This window comes from Pygoscelis adeliae, unplaced genomic scaffold (assembly GCF_000699105.1).
Source record: "Pygoscelis adeliae isolate BGI_AS28 unplaced genomic scaffold, ASM69910v1 Scaffold100, whole genome shotgun sequence".
NCBI lineage: Eukaryota > Metazoa > Chordata > Aves > Sphenisciformes > Spheniscidae > Pygoscelis > Pygoscelis adeliae.
In genome coordinates, this window is record NW_008824034.1 from 2151883 (window position 1) to 2166823 (window position 14941).

General features: G+C 41.9%; 1 protein-coding gene across 1 annotated transcript in view; it reads left to right on the forward strand.

The window, feature by feature from the left end:
- Nucleotides 1-14940, forward strand: part of KIAA1210 (KIAA1210 ortholog) — a gene marked incomplete at its 3' end in the record, with an annotated part of 27795 nt that extends 12855 nt beyond the window's left edge. The window contains exons 5-11 of the mRNA XM_009331304.1: nucleotides 775-840; nucleotides 4734-4946; nucleotides 6058-6160; nucleotides 7269-8864; nucleotides 9627-9778; nucleotides 10465-10570; nucleotides 14924-14940. Coding sequence (XP_009329579.1) covers nucleotides 775-840; nucleotides 4734-4946; nucleotides 6058-6160; nucleotides 7269-8864; nucleotides 9627-9778; nucleotides 10465-10570; nucleotides 14924-14940 — 2253 coding nt within the window. The remainder of the gene's footprint in view (nucleotides 1-774; nucleotides 841-4733; nucleotides 4947-6057; nucleotides 6161-7268; nucleotides 8865-9626; nucleotides 9779-10464; nucleotides 10571-14923) is intronic.
- Nucleotide 14941: the final 1 nt, after the last annotated feature.

Below are 14941 nucleotides of genomic sequence, written 5' to 3' on the forward strand. Positions count from 1 at the left end.
CAGCTGATATGACAGCTCTTAGTGCCTTTGGGCAAGGCAGTCTCTCCTGGCAGGTCCGTGTGGCAGAAAGCATAAAAAGTGAATTATTCATGGATGAGTGTGGTGTTACTGTGACTATTCCACTTCCAGTCCGAGAGCAAGCTGAGGTACTCACACTGCACAAACTTTCCATGTCTTCCAGCTTCAAAGAGCTGGAGAGATTAGCAGTTTCCTGCACCTGTGAAAGGGGAAGAGTTTTTGGGTGTTTTAAAGCTAGTGAGGAAAACAAAAATAATGAGGACTGCAAGAGAATCTTAAACAATTACTGTTTTTGGCATTAAGTAGCTCAAACCCAGGGCAATATTAGTTGAATTGACAGGAAAGTGACAGTCCTGAGTCTGAGGAGAACAGGTCCTGATGGGACTCAGAGGGGGTTTAGGTTGTCTTCTTTCTTAGGAATTGCCTTCTCACAACAGATGCATGATTTTGGACTTGAGTGAGCATGTGAGCATTTGTAAATTTGAAGATCTTAAAACAATAAGCCAAAATAACTTTATAAAATGTATTGCCTCATGTGGTCAACCTTCATAGCATATCTCGTAGCAGGATAAAGCTCCCCTACTTTATGTTTGATCCCCAATGAACAAATGAAACCTAATCTGTGTGGCAGGGACTCAGTGACCCTTCCTTTGTCTTTCCTCTGTGTTTTCTCATAATTAGCACTGGATATCCAGTCCCAGATAATTCAATGTGATACTTCCCTTGACTTACCCTCTTCCTTATTTTATCCCACAGTCCTCCAACCCTGTTCAGCGTCATAGCTCTTTGAGTTTAGGCGGGACAGACAGTGAAGATGAACAGGTAAACAGCTACTTTTCCTGCTAATAAACTTTCCTGAGACAGCATGTGTGGTGTCTGTATGGAGCCAGTACAATAATCTTTTTTTTTAATGTATTCTGGGTACAATGTATCCTAGCAAACAATTCATGAACAGTCCAGAGTGATGCAAATGATACTGAAAATGTACCTCTCTCTCTGAGTTTTGAATAAGAACCAAATAAAGAGAGGCAGCAATCTACTGGTAAGTGGTTCGTGTGAACAGCATAGTCAACTCTGTGACACAGTATAAATCTGTAAAGTTACACAACAGAAAATTGGTCACGGCAAAGCACTTCAATTCCGTTTCCATGTCCCAGGGCCCCAATACCCAACAGCAGTAATAGCTTAATAACACCTGCCCGCCAGCAGTGGCTTGTGAGCAATGCTGTGAATCTCTCTTATCATGGGAAATAGTTGCAGGATGAGCCCTTTCTGACACCAGGTATTCCACAGGAAAAGGGGTGTGTTCATTTGCAGTTTTCTTTGGATGATAAGTGACCATCAGCAGCAGCAGGTTCTGCTGTCAGACCAACACAGTCTGTTCCTTAACCAGCTTGGAAAAATTTACAGAGGTCGTATTTTTGGAGAGGAGCCTAGGGGACCTTCACCTTGACTGTCCCTGCTGCTTGAAGCTGAGTTGAGTTCCTGCCCATCTCATGCTTTCAAGGCAGGCTGCAAGGTTTGCTTATGTTGCCTTTCTCCAGTGTTAATATAATGTCTGAAAGGCCAGTCAAACCACAGTTATGCCCATGGGGTCTTCAAATGCCAGTGACAAAGGCAGCCACCACTCCAACAGGGCTGATTTGTTTCATGGGATAGCCCTTGCAATTGTATAAGCAAAGTAATCTGCCATTTAGCTGAGAAGGGGAATATTTATGGGCCCAGAACAGCTATGGGCCATTTTGGCCCAAGCTTTGCAGTCCTCCATGCAGAATCCCTGTTTGAGAAGCTCAGCAGAGAGAGCACAGTTTAACCCTTTGTGAAACTGAGAATAGCCCAAAGTAAAGGGGAGGTAACAGGGTACCTAGAAGATTCCTTCGTGATGAAGAGGGCCTTAAGCAGCCAGGGCAACATCTTGAGGGTCAAACCGTTAGCGCCAACCCCACTGCTAAGGAAGCTTTCCCTTTCACTCTCTCTTTGGCCAGCCTTCTCAAAAGGAGAGAGCAACCTTTGGGCAAGACCAGCTCAACGTTCCTGTCCATGGTTGAGATCAGACACTCTCCTGCTCAGTCATTCCTAGATCTTTTGCTTTAGGGATAGAAAGATAAAGCAATGTCTCGCCCTCATAGTAGACTACTAGTCACACAACTCTAGAGGCCCAAGTGATCTAGGGAACTTGGATTGTTATTAGTTTTAATAACTTCTTGTATATATTTTATCATTACTTCAATGTACATTTTATTAACTCATCTCCCGTTTTATATTTTGACTAAAATGCTCCATTTTGTAAGCCCTCATACTGTTTTTTCCTTACAATGCAAGAAGCCCTTTTCTGTCCAGTTCTGAAGTCTTTGAGCTTTTTCAGTCTTACAACCTCATCTCCTATGAGAAAGACAGACAGGGATGGGAGAAATTTTTTTCTCTCTTCTATATTGCACAGAATTCCCCACTTAAAGGCTCTTCCTTTTTTCCCCCAACTCACTAGGAATCTGGCTAGCTTCTCTACAGTACCATGTGTGTTCCTTTACCCAAATATTTTTCTTAGTCAGCAGTTTGGCTTAGCAGAAATCTTGCCAATATGTTTATCTAAAATAAAAAACCTTTTCCTAAATAATCATCATTTTTTTCAGTAGCTTTGGAAACTATTTATGTAATACCAGGATTTGAGCTAGCAGAACACAAGTTGTTAAACTGAATAATCTGATTCCAAAGATGAGGAAAATTATGAAAAGCACCAAGAAATCTACACCAGTTATTCCATTTAACAATGTTGTATATTTAGTAAAGGAAAAAGAGGATTTGATCCTAAGCAGTCTGAAGTTATACACAGTGTAGTGGTTTACATTTTACTATTTTATTGATCTTGCTGCAGATGATAGTTACTTCATTTCTTTGCCTTCTGCTGCTTCACTGGGTTTTTCAAGAGCTTCATGCTGCTGTCACCTCTGTGCGAAACCCTAATGTGTCACCCATGTAACTTCTCAGTGCCTTCCACATTTATAAATACCCACTTTCTGACTAATCTAAAGCTAAATGTGAGGCTGTTGCTCAAAGCGAGCAGCAAATGACTTCACAGAGACATTAACCAGCATTACCCTGCCTTTGCCAGATAGCCTTTACGGAAATCTAACTTCCTTGTTGGCATCTTCAGCCCGGACTGGTTAAAAGCAAAACAGGGTCTCAGCGTGTGGGGCTGAGGACAGTGCTTTGGCACAAACACTCTTTAGGAAATGGGCCTCCTAGCTGCAGCGTTCTCCTTGTGCAGGCTCCTGTAACTGCAATAACCAACAAACACCAAATTTATCGTGCACTTAAACACTGGTGTGGAAATCCTGTGTCTGCTCCACTGTCTTTGAGAGAAGATACCAACTGTCAGTCAGTGCTCAGAAAAGAAAATATCCTGAATCCTCAGTGGAGTAGGGAATTTGCCATTTATGTACAGCAGTAGCTCAGATACTAGCTTCAGGTGTTTTTATATTAAATAAGCACACCTGTAATTTTATAATTGAAAGGCAGAGCTTGTATGTAGAAATGAGTAACAATGTTACTATTTTTGTAAGTTCTAGTGATCCTTACAAGTTTATCATTAATCTTGTAGAATTAAAACAATAATTAGCTTATTTACTAGCTGTGTTCTTCTTTCTCTCTTTCACAGTGTGTAAATTTTTCACGAGAAGAGTCTGCATCTGTCATAATACATTCTGTTGTGGTTTATTTCAGATCTAGGAACTAAAAAAATTCAATGGAGAGTAAGGAAATGAATTTTAGCTACCTTAAACACAAAGCAATGTACCTAGACAATTTTTGTAGATCAGATGGAAAGATGCTTTCATTATCTTTAAAACTTCATCAACATATGTGTTTTAAATGCTGTGTTATATCCTAAGCTTAAACAAAACTAAAATCTGAATGCCAAGCACAGTTAAATGGCTGTGTTTCACCTAGCTTTATGGCCAAAGCCAAAATAGCAGGTATGTTATACTGAATGAAGTTTGTTTGGCATGTCTGTGAAATTTTGCAAATGTTCCAGAAAGTCTGGTCTACATTTCAAAACAGTAACAAAACCAGTCAAACTGCATGTTTAGGGGTTTCTCTGCAAACGTTTCTGTAAACCCTTTTTTTTTGATAGCATAATCTAAGGTTACTGCTGTTTAGTTCCCCAGAGTAGTGTTGCTGCAAGGGTGAGATCCACATCACTGTCTGGAAGATAGTTCTGGGATACTTGTTGGAGAGAAGCATTTGATTTTTCTGGGAGAGCGGATATTAAAAGAGCAAAGGGGCTATGATAACTTTCTTAGAAATAGAGGTAATGAGGAGCAAGTATCGATGCTACTTTCGTGGCTTTTTAATAACATTCCTGCAATGTGTCACAGTACTGGGATGAAAAGGCAGCTATAAAAACTACACCAGTGTCTCCTGCTGGTGCATACATATATTGCAAATGGTTTTTCAGCTAAGAACTGGGAAGGGGACAGCTGAGGCTCTTACTGTGGGAGAGAGAGGTATTTCTCACTTTTGTGTAACATACAGCTGAACACACAGAATTGAGTAATAGCTATGCAGAGACGACATTAGGCATGCATTTTAAAGTGAGGATTTATGTCTGAAAATACAGCCATTTCAGGCTTCTGAAATGGAATGAGCTAGCAAAGGAATTGTTTCAGGGATGTGGGGAAGCCAAGCAGAACGTATAGTGTCGTGTTTGTGTTTTACAGATACCTTCTGGAGCTTCTTCCAGGCCCATCAGTCCGTCATCCTCTGCCACTCTGGGGGCCCCCGGCTCACGAGGCAGCAGCTTCCTTCCCGTTGACTTCACCATCCCTGCCAGTCCCCTTGGCTGCCTGGACACCTCAGCAGCCAGGCACAGGATTGCCATAAACCCCCGGAAACAGAAAGGCTTTACGAACAAGAATCAGCAAACCCCGCAGGTAAGTGTTTTCTGAAAAAGAATCACTGCGCAGAAGGAAATAGATGTGAATTTTTAATTATCTTTTAAAATATTTTTTCCATTTTTTTTTCTTTCCTATCAACATTCCTTTACTTTTTTGTCCTTCCATTGGAAGAAGGGATACCACCTATTTTCCACCAACCAATCCAACAAAAAATACTCAGAAAACTTCAATATCATGGGAGCTGAAGAAAAATGCAACTTTAGTTTTTCACTGTTTAACCAAAAAAGTTGTGGGTTACACTTCATTTGTAAAAACATTCCTCTTGTTTGAAAAGCTAGTTTTCAGTTTTAAAGAACCCTAAGTCTATTTCTACAATTTCAGATTAGCTTTAACTTAATTCTTTGTATGTCAAAGGAAAGACTGAAGGACTTTGGGAAAGAATGTGGCTCTGCATGTGAGAAATTAGGATGAGATGCTTCTCATCCTGGCTTCTAGGAAACACTTTGTGAAGATGAAGTTCACTAGGTAGAAAAGGTTGTTGAGTATTTCTGTTGGGTGACAGAAATAAGAAGTAATGCTTCTGTACTGCGTGTTTCCCTCTCCATCAGAGAATCATGAGTGAAAATCTGTCCTGGAGTTAGAAGTGCCCTGCCCTGAGAAAGGGAGGTGGGGGAGAAATTCAGGATGAGTGTAATACAGAATGAGGTTTTCTTGGAAACTTGGGCCCTACAGCATCTTTGCTGGATATTCTTTGTGCTGCAGCTGGTACAACTACGGTGCTGAAGGAGAAAAACTAATTGTGGAGTGTCGATCAGAGATACCAGAAGTGATGATGATGTCTCTGGCTTGGTCTGTTCTATGCCACCAGGTAGCTTGGGTGATGTCTTACAAACATACTCGTTCACTCAGAATATGTCAATCCCAGAATGTTTCAGATTCAAGAGAGATCAATGGGCTGCCTTTGACATTTTAAACATGAATGATTTCTAGGTTCTTAATCGGAATAGTACATTACCCACAATGTTGGTAAATTACAGGGTGGGGGTTTTGTGTCTATGTTTTGAGTATTCATAAATGTGTGTGTGTGTATAAAATACAATTTTTGTGCATTATTCTTTAATTAAAAGATCTTACTGCACCTCATTAGGTGGAACAGCTGGAAAATGAAGCATGTCTTCCTGCAACTCCAGAAAAGAAGGGAAATTCAACAGAATTACTTGAGGGTGACGAGCATAAAAGTGATTGGGAAGGTAATGCAGACTTATGTATTGCTACTTTGGGTGCTTGAACTCTTCTACGCAAGGCTGACAGGACCTATTTGAATTGTAAGCCCTATTAAGCTAGGCATCTTTTGGTTTTATATCATAAAACCAATCCTGGCTGCTAAAGTGTTATGATGGAAAAAGTCATGTGCTCCACTCAACACAGTGGTGCTGAAATGGTGAACTTTGCGGGCAGCATTAAAAAAATACATGAGGTGAAAGTACCATGTTCAGAAGTACCTGTGCTACACAGTTGGCTAGATCTCATTGACTGGGGATCCGAGTTCCTTGAAACTCAGAAAAACCTTAACCTCAGCATTATATCTGTTATGTGTGTAAGGTGACTTTAATTGGCTTGTGTTTACTAGCTCTTCCTTTGCCACCTCCCCCTTTATAATTTGAATAATAGCTAATTGCCAGTGGTAACACAATTGTAATTGTAAATTGTGAAAACAAATGAAATTTCTCCAAAACAGCACCGAAGACTTTTCTCTTTAGCACTGCATTACAAATGCACTGGCTGATGGTAATGCTATAGTGTAGTGGGAATGCTGGGTTGGCACTTTGTTGTCAGGGCAGACTCAGGACCTGATGCTGTCACACATCAGAGTTACTGTGTGTGCAGACACATCTAAGCTATCCAGACGTGCAGCAGCCCTGCTGGAGCTGCAGGAGGCAGAGCTACCTGATGCTGAGATGTTCTGCTTAAATACAGAAAATTCTCCAGATCATTCTAGACAGCCTTTCTAGGCATACACATGAAGAAATGTCTAGGGAAATCTGGCTAGTAGTCTTATAACTAGGGGTATGTACAAGAAAGAAAGAAACAGCAACTCATTTGGTACACCTTAAGCAGACAACAACAACTTTCAGTCATTCCTGGGATTAGGTATGTTCAAGCTGAAAACTTTATTAGTCTCCTCGCTTGGACAGCCCATTTCTAAATATGCTTTTAACAGCCTTATTTATTAGACAGCGGTGGCCAGATATGGGGAACTCATGCTGAATGACTGCACTGTCTGGAATGAATTACTGATACAGATGGTGCTTGAATTGTAACTTTTAAGTGCACCCTCTTCTCCTCTCTTTAATATAGGATTATCAGCCCAGGTGGGACACTGTGCAAAGGGAAGTGGTTCTAAGGAGACACCAGGTATAAAAAGTCCCACTGATGCTGCCCGTGACTTTTGTGATTCCACACTTGTGGCAGAAGACTCTTGTGCTTTGCTGCAAGAGGATGCGTGCCTTCCAGACATGGACCATCACTATAAAGCAGCTGCACCCCTTCTGAGACCTGAGCCTTCTCCAGTGAACCTGGAGGAACACCACAGTGCAAAAGTGTCGTACTGTTCAGATGAGTCTGCTGATGAATTGAAATTACATCAGCAAAGTACCAATACTGAAGTATCTGCACTTCCAAAATTGCAACAAATTGAAGGAGAAGCTGTTGTGTTTCCAGACGTACTAGCAGCTGACTTGTTTAGCAATGGTGTGGAAACAGAGGGCATAGATATATTGGCAGATATTGCACAGAGGTCCTCAGTAAATTCTGTGGACCCAAACATCAAAGACCAGGGAAAGGGGGATTCACTGTTTATTGGCAAAGTAGAAGCCTGCTTGGGTACTATTGAGAATCATTCCAACCATGCTGTCTCAGATACTGCACCAAGCACTTCACAGGTTACAGTACCTGATTCAGAGTCATCTGACATCAAGACAGTGGCTGTTTTGAAGCCTGAAAACAGTTCAGTAACAAGAAATGACAAAGAAACTTGTGAAATAATGGAATTTCAGTCATCCAAAGGCAATGCAGAAAAAAAAATAGACACTGCTGCATCTATCTCGGAAGCAGGTTGCATGCTACCTCCCAGTAAATTGGAAGTATGTTTTAAAGCAGAAGCTGTTTCTGTTTCGAAGGGTAACCAAGGCAGTCAACGGGCCAACACATCATACATTTCTGAAAAATTTTCCATTGGATGTCTTGCCTCTTCAAGTTTGGCTGGCTTAAAGAGTAATATCTCTTCTGATGATGACAGTAAGGAGTACCAGATAAGCAGTACAGCTTCTCACAGAAAAACAGTGGAAGACAGTCGATCTTCAGATGAAAATGTAAAAAGTCCACTGAAGACTGCTTCTGCTAAACCAGTCAGATTTACTATTGCACCAGCATGGCAAAGATCTCTCTCAGGGGGTTCAAATTCAAAGGAAGATTCCTATACCAGAAGTTCCCCAACGTCCCCTATAAGACCAGAGTTGTTTGAAGGAATGACAAAAGAATACACACGTTTTGATGCAGTCATCCAGGAATCAGCAAAAACTAATGCAGATAGATTTGATCGAGATTCTAAGGACAGTGATTTGCACTTGAATTCTTCTATGGAGTGGGCTGACCATGAAGCACAAAATGTTGAAAACCCATTTGGGGTCAGACTAAGGAGAACATCTTCTTTACTAAAATACCAGAATGAAAGCCGTGCTGAGTCTCCAAAGCTGATCCCCTCAGCTGTTCCCACTGCTGCTTCTGCTTCAGTCAAGGAGGATCAGAAATCAGTGGGCACTGGGAAGCCACCTCCAGGCCTTCCTGTCAGCACAAAATCAGTTGTTAAAAAAACAGATCTCCTAGAAGACAAAAATCCTCCCAAGACAAGATCAGAAGAAGTGGCAAAGAAGCAAAATGGTCATAAACCTTCAGGTATTTATACTGTATTTTTATCCAGGTGTTGTAGAAAACAGTGGTCATGTAAGAACCTTGGCAGAGTGGCAAACAAAAATTAAAAATCCTCTTGATGAGGACCAAATTCAGCCTTGAGTTCGTCAGCACCATAATTTAATTGGCTTGATGATTTGGCCAGTCAAGAGAATTCTTGGTTTATCTTAATGAGGGGTGTGTTCCAGCAAAAATAACAACAGAATAATAGCTTAAGAGCCTCTGAAACATTTCTGGTATGACCTACTTGTGCATATAGTTGGAGTTTTAATACAGCTTTTTAAAACTTGCTGCTGTTTTGTAGTTAATTTTCCAGATGGCAGCAGCTCAAACCTTAACTAGGAGTTGCATTAGGTGTGATTATTTTTTTTTTTCCTACAACCACTTCATTTAAGATATTTAAAAAGTGAAAAGGCAGCCTGTATTTTACTGCCTACGTGAAAAAATAATGGTTATCATACTCATTTAATCTGCAATGTAAGGATGTTGTTTCAAAGGCAAAATCCGGTTCACAATGATCTCAGTGGGAGTTATGCCACTGACTTAAACGGAAGCAGAGTCAGGTCAAAAACTCCAGAATAAACAGAAAAACAGTTACTGCCAAGGACAAAATCATCAGGGAAGGTAATTTTATCTCCGCAGTGTTCAAAGGGTATTACAGATGCTGAAGGATTTAAAACATAAAACACTAGCTTTAGACTGACTTGACCTAAATCCCTTCTTACTTCAAAAATGGTTCTTTTGTAGAAAAAGTCTCCTCTCCACATTTGGAAACTGCTTCCTCTGAACCAGCTTGGGTCTCCATGGCAAAACTAAAACAAAAGGGTTTCCAGGACCACCCTCTTGCCAAAGAACATAAAGTTGAAGACAAAGCTTTGACCAAAGTGGATCAAGAGGAGGTAGAGTACCAAGTAATGTTGCATGGGTGTGAATCCTGCACCGGATTGCCTGGGTACTTTTGTAAACTTTTCAATATCATCTTCCTGGGAGGCGCGCTGTGAGCACTACTCAAAGAGAGATTTTCAGGACTGGCCTCTAAAATGTATTGAGACAGACAACTGATGCAAGTGAGCGAACACATACTGTCACAGTGATTAGTTTCAGAGCTGGATCCTCCTATATGTTCCTTTGCACTACTCAAACCTGAACCTTTTCAGAGCTTGCCTATTGCCCAGAATGTATTTATGTAGCCCAAGAGCTGCTTTGAGTTGCACTAGCTTCCTCACTGTTAGTGACCTACAGACTGCATTCACTGCTCTGCTCTGGAGACTGCGTACTGAAAGTTTGGCTCTTCCAATGACTCTTGCACAAGGCAAGTTCTTCAATTCCCCATCCGTAAGAGAGAGAGGATAACTTGCCTGCATGTGAAGTAACCCTGTATTTGTAGCAGCTGTCTTCTTGCCTTTTCCTTCCCTCCCTCGCTCCCTCCCTCGCTCCCTCCCACAGGATGTCCCCAACCATCCTTGTCTGGCTTTTGCTGCATTTCCACAGTTAGGTTTAGAGATGTTGCCAGGGCGAGCTTTATGAGTGCCAATGGCTAGCGGGTTTCTTAGTTGCATTCTTTTCTTCTCTCCTCCTTTTGTAGCAAGGGATCTGTGCTAGTGAGAACATACTGAAGAAGAATATGCCTTCCAGCTTGAGTTCTCAGGACAAGAAAACGCAAGTGAAGACCAGTGTGTCTGCTGCAGCAGGTATTCTCTTTCTTTACATCTTTACATAGAGGCCACGGTTTACACCAGTAAGTGGTATGGGTGACAGGTAATGGAGGGAGATAGCTACCTTTTTGATAATCAGCACACTTTATATAAGGCCTGTTCAGACTATAGTTTGTGTATGAGTCAATGTATTGGCTTGCTCACTCAGCAGAGAAAGCAAGTGAGGAACTTCTATCTCCATTGCTAGTTCATGGAATGGCATATAAACAGTATGGTGATTTATTACTGGCAAAGGTCAGTACTAAAGAATAGCAGTTGAAGTTGGAGAGTGTCCAGAAGAGAGCAGCAAAAAAGGTCAGGTCTTCTAGACCTCCAGTCAGCCAGGAAATACTGATGGGAGTGGAGTTGTTTAGTCTAGAGAAGACAACTTAATTTGCTGCAGAGGACAAGACTAGTCTTTATGCCCTGTATGAGCTTAAAATGCACCAGGGGAGGTTTAGCTTAGACATTAGGAAATACTTTCTAACAATAAGAGTGGTGAAGTGTGGAATAGCATAGGTTGCTTACAGAGTGTGTGCAGTTTCCATTGCTGGATGTGTTTAATAGATAAACATGCATCAAGAATAATTTAGGTAGAGTCAGTTCCACCCTTAGATGAACACAGAGGCTCGATGGCTCTTCTCCTGCCCTGTTAGCTGTGATTCTCTATAAGAAAGATGCAGGGGAAGAGCATGACTCAGACATCGTGACTCACATACCTCTTCCAAGGCTACTGCTGGGCTGCAGCTTATCCCTCCCTGCTTACGCAGTGTGGTGCCAAACCTCAGAGACACGCTCCAGCTAGATATAGATAAGCCAGTTCTTCAGCTGTAAAAGCATATTGTGCTAGCTGAAAGCTATTGATTTCAGATACTGCCTGAGAAGATAAGAAATGCCTCACTGTGTCAGAGCAGTGAGTGGCTTTTCCGTTCCAGGTTCCTGTTGCTGACACTGTGAGTAAGAGATACTGTCTGGAGAGAGCGCATGCACCTGGCCACTTTCCCCTTATAATGCACCAGCATCCAGAATTGTTGTATTAGAGATATTAGATATATCTGTGCCTGCTCCCTGTAGTAGTTGTTTATAGAGCTGTTACCCGTTTTTGAATCTACAGGTCCTACAAAATAAGCTTTCTCCCTTACTACAGGTAGCTGACCAGCTGAGGATGTGCACCAACGCAGAGGCTCTGATGTCAGTTGCCAGCCTAACTGTGTGTGTGTGATTAAAATACGATAGTTTTTTAAAAGGATTCTGTTACAGGCCAGGTTCATCTTATGGTTTTAGGTGCAAAGTGAGAAATGAAACGTAAACAGGCCAAGATTTTTGCCCAGATTAGAAGGTCTTCCTTTGAAAGGCTGGCACAAACAGACTGGATTTCTGTGTTTTGAATCATCTAAACCTTGGAAGCCCAGCAGCATTCAGTCAAAATTCAGAACTCCACAAAGTACTCTGCTACTCATTTACTAGAACTTACACCACTTGTGGTCCTTGCAGCAGAATTACAAGTTTTTCTGCATCACTTCTTCCCAAGAATTGGCCTGGTTTCCTGACATCTAATGACTGTTTCCTCCCCTGCAGGGATAGCATTTATAGGCATATTCTAGTCTTCCACTCCTTGAATATCACAAAGAGCTCTGACCAGTGTTGATGTTTAAGGAAAACACTACTCCTCTACTGCTCGGAAAACCATGCCCTGTTGTTTAGGAAATGTTCAACACTGTCAGCACATGAGTAGGAAATTGGGAATACCAAATGTAAACTCTCCTCTGATTGGTTCCCATTAGCACAGCCAGCAATTTGTCTAGTTGAAAGTGCTGCTGGTGGAAAGGATGTAGATTTAATATCCAGATGAGTTATTAATTTGGATCATGCTTTTTGGCTTATGTTAACTGTTAGCAGTTTTCTTGATGGATGGTTGAGGTTTCCTGTGCAATGCATACATCCTGCACACAACAGCAAGAGCCAGGACAGCTCAAGGTTAGCTAAGTTTGGAAGAGAATTCCAAGAAATCAGATCCTTACTTTACTGAGTGTGACTGTTTTGTTACTGCTGTGTGGCAGCCCATGTCATAACCAAAGGAAGATTACTTAGAATCATAGAATCATTTAGGTTGGAAAAGACCTCTAAGATCATCAAGTCCAACTGTTAACCTAGCACTGCCAAGTCCACCACTAAACTATGTCCCTAAGTACCACGTCTACACGTCTTTTAAACACCTCCAGGGATGGTGACTCAACCACTTCCCTGGGCAGCCTGTTCCAATGCTTGACAACCCTTTTGATGAAGAAATTTTTCCTAATATCCAATCTAAACCTCCCCTGGCACAACTTGAGGCCATTTCCTTTCATCCTATCACTTGTTACTTGGGAGAAGAGACTGACACCCACCTCGCTACAGCCTCCTTTCAGGTATTGTAGAGAGCAATAAGGTCTCCCCTCAGCCTCCTTTTCTCCAGGCTAAACAACCCCAGTTCCCTCAGCCGCTCCTCAGAAGACTTGTTCTCCAGACCCCTCACCAGCCTCGTTGCTCTTCTTTGGACACGCTCCAGCACCTCAACGTCCTTCTTGTAGTGAGGGGCCCAAAACTGAACACAGTATTCGAGGTGCGGCCTCACCAGTGCCGAGTACAGGGGCACAATCACTTCCCTCGTCCTGCTGGCCACGCTATTTCTGATACAAGCCAGGATGCTATTGGCCACCTTGGCCACCTGGGCACACTGCCGGCTCATGTTCAGCCGGCTGCCGACCAACACTTAGCTTGCCTATTCTCTCTCCCACTTCACCCTAAGCATGGTGAGGTTTGTCCCAAAGCCCATCTTCCCTCAAATAGGCATGGGGCACTGCTTTTGGGTTTTGTTTTACCTTGTGCTGTTAAGAGCATGCAAAGGGCTTTAGACTTGCTTTTGCTTATTATAAGGAAGGAAGTCTCCCAAAATGTGAAAATTCATTTCCAAAACACTTAAATTCCTACATCACCTTAGCTACTTCTGAAAAATTTGCTGTGTATGTAGAGCTGCAGCCTGTTTTTAATGGATAGTATACTTCCTCCAGTATTCCTAAGTGATTCTTAAGTATAGCTTGCCTCCTGCAAGAACTACCAATGAGCCAGGATTTTTAAAAGACCTGAGACCTCCTGAGGGAACTGCTTTGGCTTTGCTCAGGAGTGTGACTGATGGAGCTGATGGACATTTTCCATTGATTTCAGTGCAAACAAGATCAAGCTTCTTGTACTTAACATTGCTTAAGTCCCCATGTGGCCTCTGTTCTTGTGCTGGAGCACAGCAGCCTCATCATGCCATGCACAGACTAATCAAGTATGAGAAAAAGTTTGAATTTTCTCAGTTTGGCTTACACACAGAAATGAAGTACTGCCTGGGTTGAAATGGATGGAGAGAGCATGATGTTGAAAGACTTGTGAACCATGTCTCGAGAAATGAGAGCTGCATCTGTTCAGAGCTACATTCTGTGAAGCCCCATTCCAGGCTGTCGGTCTGAAGACATCAATCTTGAAAATTTTCAAACAAGATGGATGGAGGAGGCCTTTTCTAAATAGTAACTCAAAGCCATGCAAGGAGTGTTTATCTATATTCCTCCATCCTTTGTGAGGATGACAGGCTTGTGTTAGGCTGCATGAAGAGGAACACCTAGCCCCACTAGAATCCCACCAGAATCCCACCTTCTTGGCTTACAAGTCCAAGAACATAAAGCACTGGTTTGATCCCTACCTAGTGTTTAATAATATTGCTGGAGCAATATTTGTGCTGGCAGTGAAGACTGAAAAAAAATCTTTAAGACTTCTCAGTGTTGAAAAACATATACCAGTTACTTTCAACCCCACAGCAAGCCTGTTGATCCTTGCCCTGCAGATATTTTGTTTCCTTTTTCCTACATACTCAGGAGTCGCAGGATAAGCCTGTGGAACTCCTTGCTGTGCACTGTCGTGGAAATTAAGAGTTTGAAAAGATTAAGAAACGAGTTAGCCAAGAATATGAATTATAAAAATACCTGGGGCTGTAGTCTCCACATGCTCGAAGAATTTTGAAGAACTTCTTCATTTGTCAGGGCTTAGACACTTACTGTTGGGACTGAGGAGAAGATTCTTTTATGGTCAGATTATTCACTAACAGCTTAGTATCAATTTTTCCATTGCAATAGCTAGTCCTTGCCATTGCTGTAGCAGAACCAGATAGTGCTAGCGATACCCAGTTTAACAATTCCTCTGACTTGTTGTTGAGTCACAAACATTTTGGGCTGTAAAACAACTGCTTTAGAGAGAAGGAAATATTATTGGCAGAAATTGAGTTTTTAACTCTAGCCTTCTGATTAGTGACGGATATCTTGTTGTTGGCAGGTAAAGTTGGACCTATTG